General features: G+C 48.2%; 1 protein-coding gene across 1 annotated transcript in view; it reads left to right on the plus strand.

Moving 5' to 3' along the window:
- LOC115465264 overlaps window positions 1-19,364 on the plus strand; it is a 166,635-nt gene that overhangs the window by 91,729 nt on the left and 55,542 nt on the right. The window contains exons 22-27 of the mRNA XM_030195666.1: window positions 5,639-5,777; window positions 10,278-10,431; window positions 13,187-13,282; window positions 13,994-14,158; window positions 17,229-17,461; window positions 18,696-18,834. Coding sequence (XP_030051526.1) covers window positions 5,639-5,777; window positions 10,278-10,431; window positions 13,187-13,282; window positions 13,994-14,158; window positions 17,229-17,461; window positions 18,696-18,834 — 926 coding nt within the window. The remainder of the gene's footprint in view (window positions 1-5,638; window positions 5,778-10,277; window positions 10,432-13,186; window positions 13,283-13,993; window positions 14,159-17,228; window positions 17,462-18,695; window positions 18,835-19,364) is intronic.

A 19,364-nucleotide genomic window follows, 5' to 3' on the forward strand; every position in this document is an offset into this window, starting at 1 on the left:
ACCAACCACATGAGGTTTCTCGGCTTCAGAATGTTGGAGGTGCATTCTATTAAATAGGATTGGTCAGTTCCTTTCCTATATAATAAAAGAAACCTCCAACATTCTGAAGCTGACTGCATGGCTGAGGCATTCCTGCTCTCTGTATCCATCTCCTGAAATGACATCACGTACTTCCGGGTTCGTCACAAGCAGAAGTGACCAACCACACGAGGTTTCTGGGCTTCAGAATGTTGGAGGTGCATTCTATTAAATAGGATTGGTCAGTTCCTTTCCTATATAATAAAAGGCACCTCCAACATTCTGAAGCTGACTGCATGGCTGAGGCATTCCTGCTCTCTGTATCCATCTCCTGAATTGACATCACGTACTTCCGGGTTCGTCACAAGCAGAAGTGACCAACCACATGAGGTTTCTCGGCTTCAGAATGTTGGAGGTGCATTCTATTAAATAGGATTGGTCAGTTCCTTTCCTATATAATAAAAGAAACCTCCAACATTCTGAAGCTGACTGCATGGCTGAGGCATTCCTGCTCTCTGTATCCATCTCCTGAAATGACATCACGTACTTCCGGGTTCGTCACAAGCAGAAGTGACCAACCACACGAGGTTTCTCGGCTTCAGAATGTTGGAGGTGCATTCTATTAAATAGGATTGGTCAGTTCCTTTCCTATATAATAAAAGGCACCTCCAACATTCTGAAGCTGACTGCATGGCTGAGGCATTCCTGCTCTCTGTATCCATCTCCTGAATTGACATCACGTACTTCCGGGTTCGTCACAAGCAGAAGTGACCAACCACATGAGGTTTCTCGGCTTCAGAATGTTGGAGGTGCATTCTATTAAATAGGATTGGTCAGTTCCTTTCCTATATAATAAAAGAAACCTCCAACATTCTGAAGCTGACTGCATGGCTGAGGCATTCCTGCTCTCTGTATCCATCTCCTGAAATGACATCACGTACTTCCGGGTTCGTCACAAGCAGAAGTGACCAACCACATGAGGTTTCTCGGCTTCAGAATGTTGGAGGTGCATTCTATTAAATAGGATTGGTCAGTTCCTTTCCTATATAATAAAAGGCACCTCCAACATTCTGAAGCTGACTGCATGGCTGAGGCATTCCTGCTCTCTGTATCCATCTCCTGAATTGACATCACGTACTTCCGGGTTCGTCACAAGCAGAAGTGACCAACCACATGAGGTTTCTCGGCTTCAGAATGTTGGAGGTGCATTCTATTAAATAGGATTGGTCAGTTCCTTTCCTATATAATAAAAGGCACCTCCAACATTCTGAAGCTGACTGCATGGCTGAGGCATTCCTGCTCTCTGTATCCATCTCCTGAAATGACATCACGTACTTCCGGGTTCGTCACAAGCAGAAGTGACCAACCACACGAGGTTTCTCGGCTTCAGAATGTTGGAGGTGCATTCTATTAAATAGGATTGGTCAGTTCCTTTCCTATATAATAAAAGGCACCTCCAACATTCTGAAGCTGACTGCATGGCTGAGGCATTCCTGCTCTCTGTATCCATCTCCTGAATTGACATCACCTACTTCCGGGTTCATCACAAGCAGAAGTGACCAACCACACGAGGTTTCTCGGCTTCAGAATGTTGGAGGTGCATTCTATTAAATAGGATTGGTCAGTTCCTTTCCTATATAATAAAAGGCACCTCCAACATTCTGAAGCTGACTGCATGGCTGAGGCATTCCTGCTCTCTGTATCCATCTCCTGAAATGACATCACGTACTTCCGGGTTCGTCACAAGCAGAAGTGACCAACCACACGAGGTTTCTGGGCTTCAGAATGTTGGAGGTGCATTCTATTAAATAGGATTGGTCAGTTCCTTTCCTATATAATAAAAGGCACCTCCAACATTCTGAAGCTGACTGCATGGCTGAGGCATTCCTGCTCTCTGTATCCATCTCCTGAATTGACATCACGTACTTCCGGGTTCGTCACAAGCAGAAGTGACCAACCACATGAGGTTTCTCGGCTTCAGAATGTTGGAGGTGCATTCTATTAAATAGGATTGGTCAGTTCCTTTCCTATATAATAAAAGAAACCTCCAACATTCTGAAGCTGACTGCATGGCTGAGGCATTCCTGCTCTCTGTATCCATCTCCTGAAATGACATCACGTACTTCCGGGTTCGTCACAAGCAGAAGTGACCAACCACACGAGGTTTCTGGGCTTCAGAATGTTGGAGGTGCATTCTATTAAATAGGATTGGTCAGTTCCTTTCCTATATAATAAAAGGCACCTCCAACATTCTGAAGCTGACTGCATGGCTGAGGCATTCCTGCTCTCTGTATCCATCTCCTGAATTGACATCACGTACTTCCGGGTTCGTCACAAGCAGAAGTGACCAACCACACGAGGTTTCTCGGCTTCAGAATGTTGGAGGTGCATTCTATTAAATAGGATTGGTCAGTTCCTTTCCTATATAATAAAAGGCACCTCCAACATTCTGAAGCTGACTGCATGGCTGAGGCATTCCTGCTCTCTGTATCCATCTCCTGAATTGACATCACCTACTTCCGGGTTCATCACAAGCAGAAGTGACCAACCACACGAGGTTTCTCGGCTTCAGAATGTTGGAGGTGCATTCTATTAAATAGGATTGGTCAGTTCCTTTCCTATATAATAAAAGGCACCTCCAACATTCTGAAGCTGACTGCATGGCTGAGGCATTCCTGCTCTCTGTATCCATCTCCTGAAATGACATCACGTACTTCCGGGTTCGTCACAAGCAGAAGTGACCAACCACACGAGGTTTCTGGGCTTCAGAATGTTGGAGGTGCATTCTATTAAATAGGATTGGTCAGTTCCTTTCCTATATAATAAAAGGCACCTCCAACATTCTGAAGCTGACTGCATGGCTGAGGCATTCCTGCTCTCTGTATCCATCTCCTGAATTGACATCACGTACTTCCGGGTTCGTCACAAGCAGAAGTGACCAACCACATGAGGTTTCTCGGCTTCAGAATGTTGGAGGTGCATTCTATTAAATAGGATTGGTCAGTTCCTTTCCTATATAATAAAAGAAACCTCCAACATTCTGAAGCTGACTGCATGGCTGAGGCATTCCTGCTCTCTGTATCCATCTCCTGAAATGACATCACGTACTTCCGGGTTCGTCACAAGCAGAAGTGACCAACCACACGAGGTTTCTGGGCTTCAGAATGTTGGAGGTGCATTCTATTAAATAGGATTGGTCAGTTCCTTTCCTATATAATAAAAGGCACCTCCAACATTCTGAAGCTGACTGCATGGCTGAGGCATTCCTGCTCTCTGTATCCATCTCCTGAATTGACATCACGTACTTCCGGGTTCGTCACAAGCAGAAGTGACCAACCACATGAGGTTTCTCGGCTTCAGAATGTTGGAGGTGCATTCTATTAAATAGGATTGGTCAGTTCCTTGAAGCACAGCCAGAGCTCAGCGTCCTGCACAGTAACGCTCAGACACCAGAGCGAGAGGGGTGGGGCTGACACCAGAGAGAGGGGGGGCTGACACCAGAGAGGGGGAGGGAGGTATCTCTGTCACACACACACTCTCTCTCACTCTCACACACTGTCTCTCACACACTATCACATTCACTCTCTATGTGTCACACAATCACTCACACACTCTCTTGGTCTCATACACTCAGTCTCACAGAGAGTCTGTGTCTCACACTCTCTCTCTCACACTGTGTCTCACATACGCACTTGCACACACTGTCATTCTCACACACACACACTCGCACCCAGACTCATTCTCTCTCTCTCTCTCACACACACACACACACGCACATTCACTCTCTCTCTCTCTCTCACACACTCTCTCAACCATACACACTCCGAGGAAAACCTTGCTAGCGCCCGTTTCATTTGTGTCAGAAACGGGCCTTTTTTACTAGTTTTTTTGTAATAAAAATGGAACCAGTCATGATCCCTTTCCTTTTCACACCTCAAGAATGATCCTGTAAAAATACGTAATTGGTATCATACCTGTAAATATTAGCCCCCCCCCCCCCCCCCCAATATTCAACCTGTGACGGTCAGCGTTTTATTAAACGCTGATCTTCACCGGCTAAATCATCCCCCGATATTCAGTGCCAGGCCATGTCCGGTCACCAGCACTGAATTTCGGGGGATAATTTTGGGTGGCCAGGACGCCAGAACTTATGGGCACGGCTGATATTCAGCCAGGACCCAGATATCAGGCAAGGTAAAGAGTTCCCCTGAGCCCCCTCCTTCCCTCTCCCTTTCCCAAGCTCACAAATAGAAGCCCCCCCCCAACCATCCAAGTAGGCTCCCCTCATAACTAATATAAAGTCCTTTCCAAAGCTTGGGTCAGAGTTACAAGCCTGGTTACATCTCGCCAGTTAAACTGCCAGCAGAACCCAGAAGTGAAGGCAGAACCAGAATTTGGGTAGGGTGTTTTCTTCAAGGACGTGCAGACCATATTTTCACATGTGTCAGTGCCTTCCTGCCAGCAGCGAGAGCGCGAGACTACCACAGAATGTGATTGTCCTCACAGCGTCTGGTGTTTGAGTATTGTTTCTTGTTTGTTTGTTTGTTTTTGTACCCTGATTTTTGTTTTATTTTCTTTAGAAAATGTTCCTCTCCCTTCCTTGTATAGTTTTAGTTTGGTTTCCCCCTACTTTTAAATTGTTTTTACCACGCTCTGTAGGCCACTTAGGCCTGAGCTCCGGTCGGGCTGTATTTTTCTGGTGCTTACCCCTCTTTTCCGTCACCATTGAGCCGTTTGATTTGGCCACAGCTATTTTCCCTTCCATGTTATCAAAGGTTCCCAGTGGCTTTAAGCGCTGTAGCTGGTGCAATTGGACCCTCTGGCAAAGACGCTCATTCTTGGTGTCTTCAGTGTTTGTAAGCTCTGTCGAGCAGGGACTGTCTCTTCATGTTCAAGTGTGCATACGTCTAGTAGCGCTATAGAAATGATAAGTAGGTTAGCATCGAACTGAGAACCAGCTATTTTGGGATGTTCCAGAGTAGAGTTGGCACTTGGCCAGTTAATGCCAATATTCAGCACTTAAACAGTCAGGTTTATTTATTTATTAATTTAGATTTTGCTCACACCTTTTTCAGTAGTAGCTCAAGATGAATTACATTCAGGTACTCTGGATATTTCTCTGTCCCAGGAGGGCTCAAATCTAAGTTTGTACCGGAGGCAATGGAGGGTTAAGTGACTTGCCCAAGATCACAAGGAGCAGCAGTGGGATTTGAACTGGCCACTTCTGGATTTCAAGACCAATGCTCTAACTACTAGGCCACTCTTCCACATATGTTAACCACATAAATAGGACCACACAGGGCCAGCTCAACCTATGGACTAGGTGAGGCACCAAAATACGAGTCTGGCCAGATTGGGAGTCAGGAGTTTGGAGCCCTTTATCACCAGTACTGGGAAGGTGGGGGCAGGGGCAGATGCTGAATATGGCACTTAACTGGCTATGTGTTAGCCATCTCCAGAAACCCAGAAATTCAACACCAGTGCCTGGGCATAGTGCTGGCATTGAATTTCCCTGTTTAATGCCAGCGGCGGTCAGCAAAACACTGATTGCTACTGCCTGAATATTGGACTCTTCATGTTTTTTCTTTCCATTCCTTTTGACTGTCTTCTTTGATTCCAGGAGCTGAGCTTGTTGAGATTCAGAGGTTGATCGACAGCGTCACAAACCCACAGGATCCCAAGAGAGTAGCTGAATTCCTGCTCCTTCGAAGAGATGTGATGCTCCTGCAGTTCAGCATAGCAGTCAGACATTCGATTAGGTAAGAGACAAAGAGCCAATCCCCCACCCCAGTACCCAGGGCCGTGCCAAGGGTCTGTGCTGCCCCCCTGCAGGAGATTAGTTGGTGCCCCCGTCCCCCGCAGACGAACAGTTGGCGCGCGCCCCCCCTCCCCTCCATGAAAATGATCGCTGCCCTCCCGCTCCCATGTCCCAACTGCCCACCCTCTTCTCCCCCCCAAGATCCCTTTTACATTTACCTCCGTCCGGCAGCGAAGGCGCGCCACAGCGTCAGTGAAGGAGGCGGCGCTCCCGACGTATCTACTAGTCTTCCCTTCGCTCAATGTCCCGCCTTCTTCTGACGTCATTTCCTTGACGTCAGAAGAAGGCGGAACTCTGAGCGAAGGGGGAAGACTAGTAGAGACGTCGGGAGCGCCACCTCCTTCACTGACGCTGTGGCGCGCCTTCGCTGCCGGACAGAGGTAAATTTAAAAGGGATCTTGGGGGGAGAAGAGGGCGGGCAGTTGGGACGCGGGAGGGCGAGGTAAGCATGGTGCGGCGGGGCGCCCCTCAGTGGGGGCCCATCCCCCCCCTACCTGTTACTATTGTACTGCTTAATGCTTAGTCGTCCAACCCCCCCAAACCCACTGTACCCACATGTAGGTGCCCCCCTTCACCCCTTAGGGCTATAGTAATGGTGTAGACTTGTGGGCAGTGGGTTTTGAGGGGGATTTGGGGGGCTCAACACACAAGGGGCTCAATGCACCTGGGAGCTGTTTTACCTTTTTTTTTTTGTTTTTGTAAAAGTGCCCCCTAGGGTGCCCGGTTGGTGTCCTGGCATGTGAGGGAGACCAGTGCACTACGAATCCTGGCCCCTCCCACGAACAAATGCCTTGGATTTATTCGTTTCTACGGTGGCCTTTGTTTTACCTATCCCCATATAACCCTGGTCTCACCACAAAGTTCTTGGCACCAGCCAGCTCTTCGGGTCAGAACCCGAACCAGGGCCGCAAGCAAAAGTTTTTTCACTGAGCTGGAATAGATGCAAGCCGGGGCCAGGCTTGATCAGGTAGGCTGTAGGGTTTTTTTTTTTATATTTCAATTTGTTTATTAATTTTCACTTTTAACAAGAATACACTTGTTTTGAAATACAGCAATAATTAGTTAATCAAAGTATTATAACTCTTCATATAAACAATAAGCAAGAGAAAATATTAACATACTTTCCAGAATCTTATCAAACAGAATAGTCATGCTTCCTTAGACCCCATTTAAATTCATGAGGCAATCAGAGTTAGGGAAGAATTTTTCATTGCTATATACAAAAGAAACTTGGTGGCATAATACTCCCATTTACTTAAATTGTTTACAATTGCTTAGAATCTAGAAATGATTTAAGACTTTCTGGTGAATAAAAGGTATATTTAACCTGACCCAGCCTAACTAAACATTTACACGGGTATGCGAGAAAGAACAACCCGCCTATCTCTAAAGTTCTTACTTTCAATGCTAAGAAGGCTTTCCTTCTTTGCTGGGTCGATTTTGTAACATCAGGGAAGATTTGTACTTTTACCCCACCAAAAGAAGTTTGTAAATTTTTAAAATAAAGTCTCATAATATTATTCAAGTCCTGTTCAAAAACGAAAGAAACTATCAAAGTTGACCGCTCTGCTTTTTCGTCCACTGTAGATTCTAGTATTGCTGAAATATTTTCGAGGTCTAAATTAGCTTGTAATTCGTCTTGTTTTTTCCCTTTCTCTCCTCTGGGATTAGGAATATAGTAAATCTTATTTACTGGCGGCATCGCTTCCAGGGGCATTTTTAAGACTTCATTTAAGTATCTTTTAAACAAGTCATAAGGATTAATCCCCGGGAGTTTGGGGAAATACAACAGACGCAAATTTAATCTTCTGTTAAAGTTCTCAATTTGTTCCAACTTTCTTCGAATATCTGCATTGTCTTTAACCAAACCAAATTTAAATTCTTGAAAAGAGTCTGCTTTATTCTGAAGATCAATTACTTTTTCAGCAAAATCTGTTTTTAACTGGTCAACTTTAAAATTCAATTCTTGGAATTTTTTTTTCAAAAGCACTCACTTCTCCTGATGTTTGTTGTAGTGTCACATCCATTTTATTCAGCATAGTCCATATCATTGCCAGATTTACCTCCTTCGATGTTCCTATTGATCTTTCTTCTGCTTTCGGCGACTTCCCCGACGTTTCCCGCCCCACGCAAACAGTTTCGCCCGCAACACTTCCGGTAGGGCGTCCCTGCTCCTCGGGCTCCGTCGTAGACGCCGGGCATGGAGGTTTCTCAATTGCAGGTGGAGAAAGAGATATTTCTTCTTGCAGGGCCTCCGCTTCCCCAGAGAACCCTGCTAAAGGCTCCGTATCTCCTATTGAATGGGAGACTGGCACGAAAAAGCGCCCGATACCCGACAAAGGCACCGTGGGAGTCGAGGTAGGTGGGGGAACTACCCGCGTTACCCCTTTTCGTTTTGTATGTGGCATTCTGCTATAGAAGTATTTTTTTGCCGAATCGGGCTCAGAGCTGCTTTCCGTGCGTCTTACTACGCCGCCATCTTGGATCGCCAGGCTGTAGGGTTTTAAGCCTCACTTTTACTTTATTTCGTTATCGGTCCAGGAACAAAATAACTTCCTCAGCAACCCTCCAGACTGGTGAAGATGCTTGGGTTATGCAAGCCTGCCAGCAGAGGGAGACTGAGAACACCTGAGTTTGGATACTGTATGTCTATCCTGAGCAGAAACCCAGCCAGCCAGTATTCCTCAGTCTCCAGCAGAGGGTAGACGTGCAGCCTGGCAGGCCCAGTGGGGTACTTTGGGTGTTCTAGGTTTCTAGTTCTTTCTTGCATCTCTCCTTTGAGGAATTTTTTAAAAAACAGGCATTCTAGGAGAGTCGAATATATTTCCCTGTACCTGGTGCCTTGGAGTGCTTCTGGGTTGTGGGTCCGATGGGGCCCCATGGGGGGTTGCACCCAGGTGGCTGGGTCCCTCCCCCTGCTCTGTCCTCTAGTTGGAGTGGACAGCTGTGTGCCTCGGCTGCTGTGTAAGAGCCGTGAGTGCCTTAAACAGCCTGCAGCAACCGGGCTAAAATACAGAGTTTAAAAAACAAACAAACCGTGCTGTGTGCCAGTTCTTCAGCTATCGGAGGGGGGGGGGGGAGCAGGTTTCACTGACTTTGGGCCAGAGCAGGGCTCTCTTTACCGTGCTGTCCATACTCGGCTGTTCTAAGAGTTCCGCAGAGATGTGTGCAGCCAAGCTCTTGCACTGCCGCTCGTGCTCGTGAGTGTGCCGCTGTGGGATAGGCAGCTTCAGTGAGACACTTCAGCTCATGTTATGTGCTTAGACCTGAATAAGGTGCAGCTTTTGCTGGTGTGTGTTAGAGCTCAGGGATGCGCATTTGCTTTCCGGTTTTGATTAGTAAAATGTTATGTGCATAGGGAATCCATATTAAATATACTTTATCCACATAAAGTCTTCAGATTAATGAGTGGAAAGTTGATTTACTTTTATGCATGTTCAAATTTTACATAAAATTAACCCCGCAAAGGGGCAGTTCTGTAAATCGGTGGTGTACATGTAAGTGCCTTAGCATGTAACTGTAAAAGGGCACACGTGGGCGGAGCATGGGCATGTCTCCATCTTGCACGTGCACCTTAAAGAAGATTAAGATATCAGGGGAATTCTATAAATAATGCGCAGTTCTGAGATTCATGTGTATTTACATTGGCTAAGGAGACAATTAGCACTAATTGGGCACCAACAATTTGGACTTGCGCACTCATCTTGCTAAGCGCTGTTCTAAAAAAGATTCACACGCAAATCTTCTAGTGTGCAACTCAAAACGGGGCATGCCCTTAGCAGGAGGTGGACTCCCTGAGCCCATATGCCAGGCCGCCTCCCTACCCATCTTCAAATCATTGCTCAAAGCCCACCTCTTCAATGTCGCCTTCGGCACTTAATCACAACACCTCTACTCAGGAAATCTAGACTGCCCCAACTTGACATTTCGTCCTTTAGATTGTAAGCTCTTCTGAGCAGGGACCGTCCTTAGTTATTAATTTGTACAGCGCTGCGTAACCCTAGTTGCGCTCTAGAAATGCTAAGTAGTAGTAGTAGGATAGAGGTGCCTGGGCACAGTCTGCTATGTGGTGAGGGGCGCTTGACTTAGCGGTGAAGCAGAGCAGTTCTGGATTGTCCGGAGCAGACTCTTTACTGCAGGCGGGCTCTTCAGCGGCGGGAACTGCCGCCATATTGGAATCTTCCCACGCTTCAGGGCCGCCTCAACTGGTGCAGGTGGTTCCGCTTTCAGGCCACACTTCGACAAGTGAGTGCTTGGGAGAGATAGGTTTCCCTCCTGAATTTGTGTACCGCTGAGGTCTGAGGTGAAAGTTACTTCATGTAAAACATCATCATTGTTTTGGTGAATTTAAGATTTATGGATGTTTTTCATTTAAAACATTGCTTTTAAAGCTACTATATAACTTTTCATTACAACTTCATAGCTTGTTTCCTTGTTCTAGAGAAGCTTTCCTGTCTGCGGGAAACATCACAGCATATCAGAGGACTACGGACAGCGTGTACCACGGACTGCCCCCTTTGAGTGATGCTGTGACTAGGAGCGCCATGGCCTCTCAACTTCCCCTTCCACAGCCACTGGAGCCACAGAGTCACAGGGTGAGTGCTTCATAGGGAAAGCATGCAGTGGTGTAGCCACAGGTGGGCCTGGGTGGGCCGGAGCCTACCCAGTTAGGGCTCAGGCCCCCCAACAGTAGCACACGTTTAGTGGTAGCTGTTGGGGATCCCAAGCTCTGCCAACTGATGGTAACAAAAACGCTGCTGTTCATGATACTGGCACCTGCGCATGCCGGCTGCAGACTGTCAAGGTGGAGAAGAGCATTTTCCCGCCAGCTGAGATATTTTTTTTGGTGTGGAGGGGGGGGGGGGGGAGAACACTTAGTGTCCACCCACTTCTTGCCTAGGCCCACCCAAAATCTGCTGTCTGGCTATGCCCCTGGCAGGTAGTAAACCTAGAAACCACTAGCGTAGCCAGACCTCAGTTTTTGGGTGGGCCTGGGGGTGGACTGGGTGGGCATGGCCCTCGCATTTCCTCTCTGTCAACCCCTCAATACCCAAAGCAGTAAGGATGAATACCTTGGCTGGCGGGGATCCCCAAGTCCTGCCAACTAAAGAGATCTTTCTGGAGTCCGCTGAACAGTCTCATCCTCGCGGCAGTCAGCAGCGCCTATCCAGCTGCTGACGCCGGCACTCCCCCCACCTCCCGCACATGCTCAGTTCATTTGGCACCCCCATGCATGCATGCACGAGGGATGCTGGTTGAGCTGAGCACGTGCAGGGAGAGGGGGCGGCAGTGCTAGTGTCGGTGGCTGGAAACGCACTGCTGACTGCCGCGGGGATGAGAATGCTCGGGGAACTCCAGAAAGATCTCTTCAGCTACGCTAACAATGTCTATCGCCACTGGGTGGGACTGAAGTGAAACCCACCCCTGGCTACTCCACTGTTAGAAACAGAGGAGGAGGGCAGAGAGAGACTGCACAGCTCACCTTGCCTGTTCATTGCCCCCCCTCAACTGCTACACTGCAAAATCTAGCTTCACAACTCACATTCCGTTAATGATCTTCTGAGCTTATCCCAGGCTTTCCTGATGAGCCGATGATCAGAAGCAAATGCAGGCACTAGAGGCTTTTAGCACCATACTAGCACCTGTGTTTGCTACCGCCCCATGATCAGAGCCCCCGAGCGTGTGAAACAACGCACTTGCAGGCTCTGAACGTAACTAGCATGCAAATGCATGCAAAACAGGGCAAGTAGCGTGAAAATGCATGCTAAACCTATTCATTTCCCTTATATGGTGTGAAGCCCCAACCAGCGCTTCCCAGGATGCAATGGGCAGGGCTGGGTGCCGCCATTTTGCAGGCGGCGCCAATGGAAGAAGAGGGAGGCCACCTCCCTCCTCCAACTGCAGGTAGGGGGTGGAGAAACGCCGCTAGAGAGATTTACCCGCGGCCCACTGGGCCACCAAGGACATTGGTGGAATGCTGGGGGGGGGGGGGGGGGGGGGGGTTAGTGGGGGCTGGAGACCAACCGGATTGCATCTAGAGGAACACGAGACTACTACTACTACTACTTAACATTTCTAAAGCGCTACTAGGGTTACGCAGCGCTGTACAATTTAACATAGAGGGACATCTTTCTCATAGAAACATCCAATTTTGGACGTCCTTAACTGCCCATTGCAGAAATGTCCAATATTTGGACGTCCTTAACTGCCCCGTCACTGAACTGTCCAAATTTTGGACGTCCTCAACTGCCCCGTCGCTATACCTCCGACACCCCCTTGAAATTTGGCCGTCCCTGCAACAGGACAGTTGAGGACGTCCATCTTCCGACTTAAAGATGGGCGTCTTTCTGTTTTCATTGGTCTCCAGCCCAGACCTGTCAAACAAGTGCCGGAGGATTGTGCTGAGCACATGCTCAGGCACAATTCTCCCGCACTTCTACCCCATCATCAGAGATAATTGCGCTGCTTAAATTAGCATGCATTATCTCTGATCATAGGTCTAATAGCGCCTCGCGCTGTTCCAGTGCTATTTTAGAGCGCTGTTTGGAACAGCGTGGAGCTTTTGATCATCTGCCTGTAGGCTTTTTCCTTCCTGTAGTGCTAAAGTGCTTCATTCTCACAGCTACTTGTTTGCCTCTAGATTGGGTCATTTTTGTTTTTTTTTTAGATTATTGCTCTAATTCATTCCACACCCACTTCGTTGACTTTTTAGTGGTCCCTAAAAATAAAGTTCAGCCAGAGAGTTTTATTCTATTTATTGGTGAATTAACGTGGAAACACTGAGGATTCAGGGCATCAGACCGTCCTGTTGGATTCCTCAGGCTGCTACATTTACCCCCCACAGTCAGTGGCCCAAATTCTGCCCAGGCAAACCCTGCAGTGTAGGGACTGGACTGCAAGTCGAGGAAGAGAACCAGTCAGTAGCGTAGCCGGGTTGAAGGTGTGAGAGGGGGTGGGGGGGAAGCGGAGAGCCGACGGCGCATATTTTAAATGTGACAGATTGCGTGAAAAATAGGCGCCGGCTCTGTCGGAAGTCCATTTGGGGGAGCAGCCACTTCTCTGGAACCAGCAACCCCAAATTGTAGGGACAGAGGCAAAGTGTGGTAACTCCAACATTTGCTTCTGAGTAGGGTTACCATATGGCTCCAGAAAAAAGAGGATGGATTGAGCTCAATCCATCCTCCTTTTTCTGGAGCCATATGGTAACCCTATTTCTGAGCCTCCTATTGTCAGTAAAATTAGCCACAGGGCTGAGTTTCATGATAATATCCACAGTTATCTCGTAGTCTGCAGGTATCCTCCGTGGATCCGGGATGTTTAATGCCCTTGTGTCTGTGGATTTTGTTTCAGGCCTTTATGCTGTTTCCATGGAGAACCATCCTGGCAGATGGAGGGTTCTTTCCCCTCACTATCAGCAGCCTCCACTCCATAGACCATGATATGCAGGTAATGGTTAATCACCCTGAGCTCCTTACCTACTGCCATCTGTGTCCATGTCTGTGGCTCTAACCTTCTATTCAGGGCTGCTCTATCGGGACTTTGGGAGAAGCCACATATATGGCATTGTATTTAATAACAATCTGAATAAAAATATTTAAGTGAGGCAAGCGATGACTTTGAAAGTTAGAGGCTAATTACCAGGGCGCTGAGAGACTAGGCTGGGCCCGGGGCAAGGCCGCCCTGCCTCCGCCCCCCGCCGCTCCCCACGCTGCTGCAGTCCCCGGTCTCACCTGCCTGCCTCCTCGGCTCTGGGCCCCCTGCATTCGAAGCGGCAGTCGCAGATTGCCTCCCTTCTGGCCTTCCCTCCCTGTGTCCCGCCCTCGACTGATGTATCTTTCCGTTTCCGCGAGGGCGGGACACAGGGAAGGAAGGCCCGAAGGGAGGCGATCTGCAGACTGCCACTGCTGCGCTTCTTTCACATAGAGCGAGGTCGAGGTGAGGCGCTATGATTTTAATTCAGGGGGGCGGGTCCGGTGGTGGACAGAGGGGGGCAGGTGGAGGGGACTGTGGCGCCGGGCCCCCCTTGGAGGCCCTGGCCAGGGGAATTTTGTCCCCCCCCTGCCCCCCCCCCCCCCCCCGACGGCCCTGTGTCCCGGTTCAGTTATGAATGGCTGAGTAATCCCTCAACTTCACAGTACTCTCTCCCTTCACTTTCAGCTGTGCCTGTGTGACCTCAGTGACCAGGAGCGAAGCGTAGCTCACGGGGAGCTGGTCGGAGTGCAGCTGCTCATGGAGGACGTTCTGCAGGGAGGTCATGAGCTTATCTCCTTCTGTCCGGAAGACAGGGACGGTCAGAACACCACGCTGTCCAAGGGCAAACAGGTAAATTCCTGGCAAGTCATATCCCGGGTTAAAGGGCGTAGGAAGCTCTGCTCACAGACTTTTCACCTGACCCATGTACTACCCTTGTTTTAATGCAAAAGTTTCATGATGGATTTTTGTCACAGCAGTGCCCTTCCTTAGATTATTGCAAATGAAGCTGTCTTTCATTAGCTCTGAATTTATTATGGGGTTGCAGCTCAACACCTTTGTGTTGAAACAACTCTTGGAGTAGCCTAGTGGTTAGTGCAGCAGACTTTGATCTTGGGGAAATGGGTTCGATTCCCACTGCAGCTCCTTGTGACTCTGTCAATTAACCCTCCATTGCCCCTGGTACAAAATAAGTACCTGAATATATGTAAACCACTTTGAATGTAGTTGCAAAAACCTCAGAAAGGCAGTATATCAAGTCCCATTTCCCCCTTTCCCTTATGACATCACAATATCAGAAGTCAGCCAAGTATCGGGCAATCAAGCCATTGTGACATCACTGATGAGGTTGGCTCTTATTGGTGGAATGAGTGGAGGAGTAGCCTAGTGGTTAGTGCAGTGGACTTTGATCCTGGGGAACTGGGTTCGATTCCCACTGCAGCTCCTTGTGACTCTGGGCAAGTCACTTAACCCTCCATTGCCCCTGGTACAAATTAAGTACCTGAATATATTTAAACCATTTTGAATGTAGTTGCAAAAACCTCAGAAAGGCGGTATATCAAGTCCCATTTCCCTTTCCCCCTTTCCCTTATGACATCACAATATCAGAAGTGAGCCAAGTATCGGGCAATCAAGCCATTGTGACATCACTGATGAGGTTGGCTCTTATTGGTGGAATGAGTGGAGGCGTAGCCTAGTGGTTAGTGCAGTGGACTTTGATCCTGGGGAACTGGGTTCGCTTCCCACTGCAGCTCCTTGTGACTCTGGGCAAGTCACTTAACCCTCCATTGCCCCTGGTACAAATAAGCACCTGTACGTACTATGTAAACAGCTTTGAATGTAGTTGCAAAAACCACAGAAAGGCATTATGTCAAGTCCCATTTCCCTTATGACATCACAATATCAGAAGTGAGCCAAGTATCGGGCAATCAAGCCATTGTGACATCACTGATGAGGTTGGCTCTTATTGGTGGAATGAGTGGAGGAGTAGCCTAGTGGTTAGTGCAGTGGACTTTGATCCTGGGGAACTGGGTTCGATTCCCACTGCAGCTCCTTGTGACTCTGGGCAAGTCACTTAACCCTCCATTGCCCCTGGTACAAATTAAGTACCTGAATATATGTAAACCATTTTGAATGTAGTTGCAAAAACCTCAGAAAGGCGGTATATCAAGTCCCATTTCCCTTTCCCCCTTTCCCTTATGACATCACAATATCAGAAGTGAGCCAAGTATCGGGCAATCAAGCCATTGTGACATCACTGATGAGGTTGGCTCTTATTGGTGGAATGAGTGGAGGAGTAGCCTAGTGGTTAGTGCAGTGGACTTTGATCCTGGGGAACTGGGTTCGATTCCCACTGCAGCTCCTTGTGACTCTGGGCAAGTCACTTAACCCTCCATTGCCCCTGGTACAAAATAAGTACCTGAATATATGTAAACCGCTTTGAATGTAGTTGCAAAAACCTCAGAAAGGTGGTATATCAAGTCCCATTTCCCTTTCCCCCCTTTTCCAGGCATATGGTGCAGCAAGATAAAAGGAACGGAGTCTGGAGTTAGCAGTGGAGGAGAAGGGTGCAGATAAGAGAGATTTACCCAGTGAACGGAGTTCCCGTGGAGGAATGTAGGGAGAGATGAGAGTGGAGAGGTACTGAGGAGCTGCAGAGTGAATGCACTTATAGGTCAATAAGAGGAGTTTGAACTGTATGCGGAAACAGATAGGGAGCCAATTTCTCTTCAATGGGGAGCAGCAAAGATAATACTTCTGTATGCCCCGCCACCTCGTCAGCCCACCCTTCTGAGAATGCTCAGTTTTTGTGCATGTGTGGGGGGAGGGGGGAAGCAGCAGTAGCAGTATATAGAGAGTGCCATGGGAGCATTCTGGCCATGGGCTGCAGTGTTCATGATTGTTCCAGCTGCTGGAAGGAGCCCTCTTCAGCTGGTGGGGCTTCAGAAACCCGTCAGCTCAGGTATTTTATTGAGTTGAAGGATGTGGGAAAACATTTTGTGCTCACCCAGCTTAAGCAAGGTCCACTCAAAATACCACGTCTGGCTACGCCCCTACCATGATACTGCTGACCAGTGTGTTCCAATGACATTCATCCCCACTAGCCTGCCTTGAGACTTCTTGGTTATGAGCATTTCAAAATGCATTCTCTTTCTCTATTGAGAAATGCCTTGTCCTTCAAACATCCAGCTCCCTCTCCCTCCCCATCCACTTCTCCCTTTGTCCTGAGCAGTGGCGTAGCCACAGGTGGGCCTTGGTGGGCCAGGGCCCACCCACTTAGGGCTCAGGCCCAGCCAACAGTAGCACACATTTAGTGGTAGCTGGTGGAGATCCCAAGCTCTACCAGCTGAAGACTTCCCTCTGATGGTAAGAAAAATGCTAGTCTCCACGCTACTGGCACCTGCACATGCTCAGTTTTCAGCGCATGCCTGCTGCAGACTGCCAAGGTGGAAAGAAGCGTTTTCTCACCAGCTGAGATATTTTTTTGGTTGGGGGGTGGGGAGAACACTTGGTGCCCACCCAGTTCTTGCCTAGGCCCACCCAAAATCTATTTTCTGGCTACGCCTCTGGTCCTGAGCCTCGGCAGAGAGGCAGAAAAGCAGAAAAAAAACCCAGAAAGACAATGGGAACTGCACCAGAGGTCTCAAGGGTCACCACCCTCAGGCCTTACATTGGTGTAGAGGATTATTGGAAGTTATTATTGGGTACCACCAATCTGTATAATTATTTATTTATTTATTTGTTACATTTATATCCCACATTTTCCCACCTATTTCTAATTCTAAAGGGCTTATGTGTGTTGGAACGCAAAGCATACTTTAATTGAGGTGGGGGGGTCTTTTCAAAGTATGCACAGGGCCTGAAGCTCTTTGCTTTAAAGAGTGAAATATGTCCACTTTCCTGCTCCCCTCCCAAATTCCAGCCTAATCTTGCAGAAGAAGCTGAACTAAGCATGGAGAGGCCCCGGCCAGAAAGGAAGCCTTCCGCAGATACTTATGTACCCCATGATCCTGTGACAGCCTACGCTTTGCTAAGGTCCTTCCTCATCATCTGGGAACAGCTGGAGGTATTTAAGGAGGCCTGGGGCCGAATCAAGCTTCATACTGAGGACATCAACACCCTCCCTCTTTATAAGCAGTTTGTTGAACTGTACAGGTGAGTTTTAAGCATCCAGTAGCTAGCTCAGTTGATAACACCCTCATCGTCCCCGTCTCATCCGCCCGCAACCTCGGAGTCATCTTCGACTCCTCCCTCTCCTTCTCTGCTCATATCCAGCAGACAGCCAAGTCCTGTCGCTTCTTCCTCTATAACATTAGCAAAATTCGCCCCTTCCTCTCTGAGCACACCACCTGAACACTCATTCACTCTCTCATTACCTCTCGCCTTGAGTACTGCTGCAACCTACTCCTCACTGGCCTCCCACTTAGCCATCTATCCCCCCTTCAGTCCATTCAGAACTCTGCTGCACGTCTTATCTTCCGCCTGGACCGATATACTCATATCACCCCTCTCCTCAAGTCACTTCACTGACTTCCAATTATGTACCGCATACAGTTCAAGCTTCTACTACTAACCTACAAATGCACTCGATCTGTAGCCCCTCCTTACCTCTCTACCCTCATCTCCCCTTACGTTCCTACCAGTAACCTCCGCTCTCAAGACAAATCCCTCCTTTCAGTACCCTTCTCCACCACCACCAACTCCAGGCTCCACCCTTTCTGCCTCGCCTCACCCCATGCGTGGAACAAACTCCCCGAACCCATACGCCAGGCCCCCTCCCTGCCCATCTTCAAAGCCTTGCTCAAAGCCCACCTCTTCAATGTCGCCTTCGGCACCTAACCACCATACCTCTATTCAGGTAATCTAGACTGCCCCCACTTGAGACTTGACATTTCTCCCATTAGATTGTAAGCTCTTTCGAGCAGGGACTGTCCTTTTTGTTAAACTGTACAGTGCTGCGTAAACCTAGTAGCGCTCTAGAAATGTTAAGTAGTAGTAGTAGCTTGGTTCAACCCTATCATGCATTTCGCATGCCAAAATTTGCATTTGCTTACTGTTAGAGCTGCTTTGGGGAGTCTGTTTTATAAAGGCATACAGATACTTATGTACCACATGATCCTGTGACAGCCTACGCTTTGCTAAGGTCCTTCCTCATCATCTGGGAACAGCTGGAGGTATTTAAGGAGGCCTGGGGCTTAATCAAACACCCTCCCTGCCTATGTTTCTGATATGAAATAGAGCCCTTCTAACTTCTCACATAAGTTCCCTGTAATAAAATCAGGCCCCTAGTGACTACACAGGCTCGGCTATATTAAAAATGCCTTAGCGCAGTGTGTAAGGGCGCTGGTGACTCTCCACGCTGAGTATGTCCTGTGCTGTGTCTCCCTAGAGTTGAAATCCTGAACCCTGCAATGAAAGCCATGGCAAGGCATATGGGTCAAGAAGTTGATTTTGACAGACTAGGATCAGGGGCTCAGTTCGCACTTCTAGCCCAAGGAGCTTCGGAAGTGGAGATCAGGCGTCGCCAGGTAAGCAATGTCCACAGGAGCCTCAGAGATGGAGTTCAGACAGCACTAGATTTTCGGTTTGTTTCCTGAGTGCTTTTATTTCAAAGACCTTGAAGTTTCCACCTGCTTCTTTGGACCTCAAACTCAGTCAGAAGCAGGCCTGGGAGACCACATTTGCAGCTGTATGGGATTTGCCCCCTATTTTATACCTTCTCACCCCACCAATGTGCCACATCATAAGTACATAAGTAATGCCACACTGGGAAAAGACCAAGGGTCCATCGAGCCCAGCATCCTGTCCACGACAGCGGCCAATCCAGGCCAAGGGCACCTGGCGAGCTTCCCAAACGTACAAACATACTATACATGTTATTCCTGGAAATTTGGATTTTTCCAAGTCCATTTAGTAGTGGTTTATGGACTTGTCCTTTAGGAAACCGTCTAACCCCTTTATAAACTCTGCTAAGCTAACCGCCTTCACCACGTTCTCCGGCAACAAATTCCAGAGTTTAATTATGCGTTGAGTGAAAAAAAATTTTCTCCGATTTGTT

This window comes from Microcaecilia unicolor, chromosome 3 (genome assembly GCF_901765095.1).
Source record: "Microcaecilia unicolor chromosome 3, aMicUni1.1, whole genome shotgun sequence".
Lineage (NCBI taxonomy): Eukaryota > Metazoa > Chordata > Amphibia > Gymnophiona > Siphonopidae > Microcaecilia > Microcaecilia unicolor.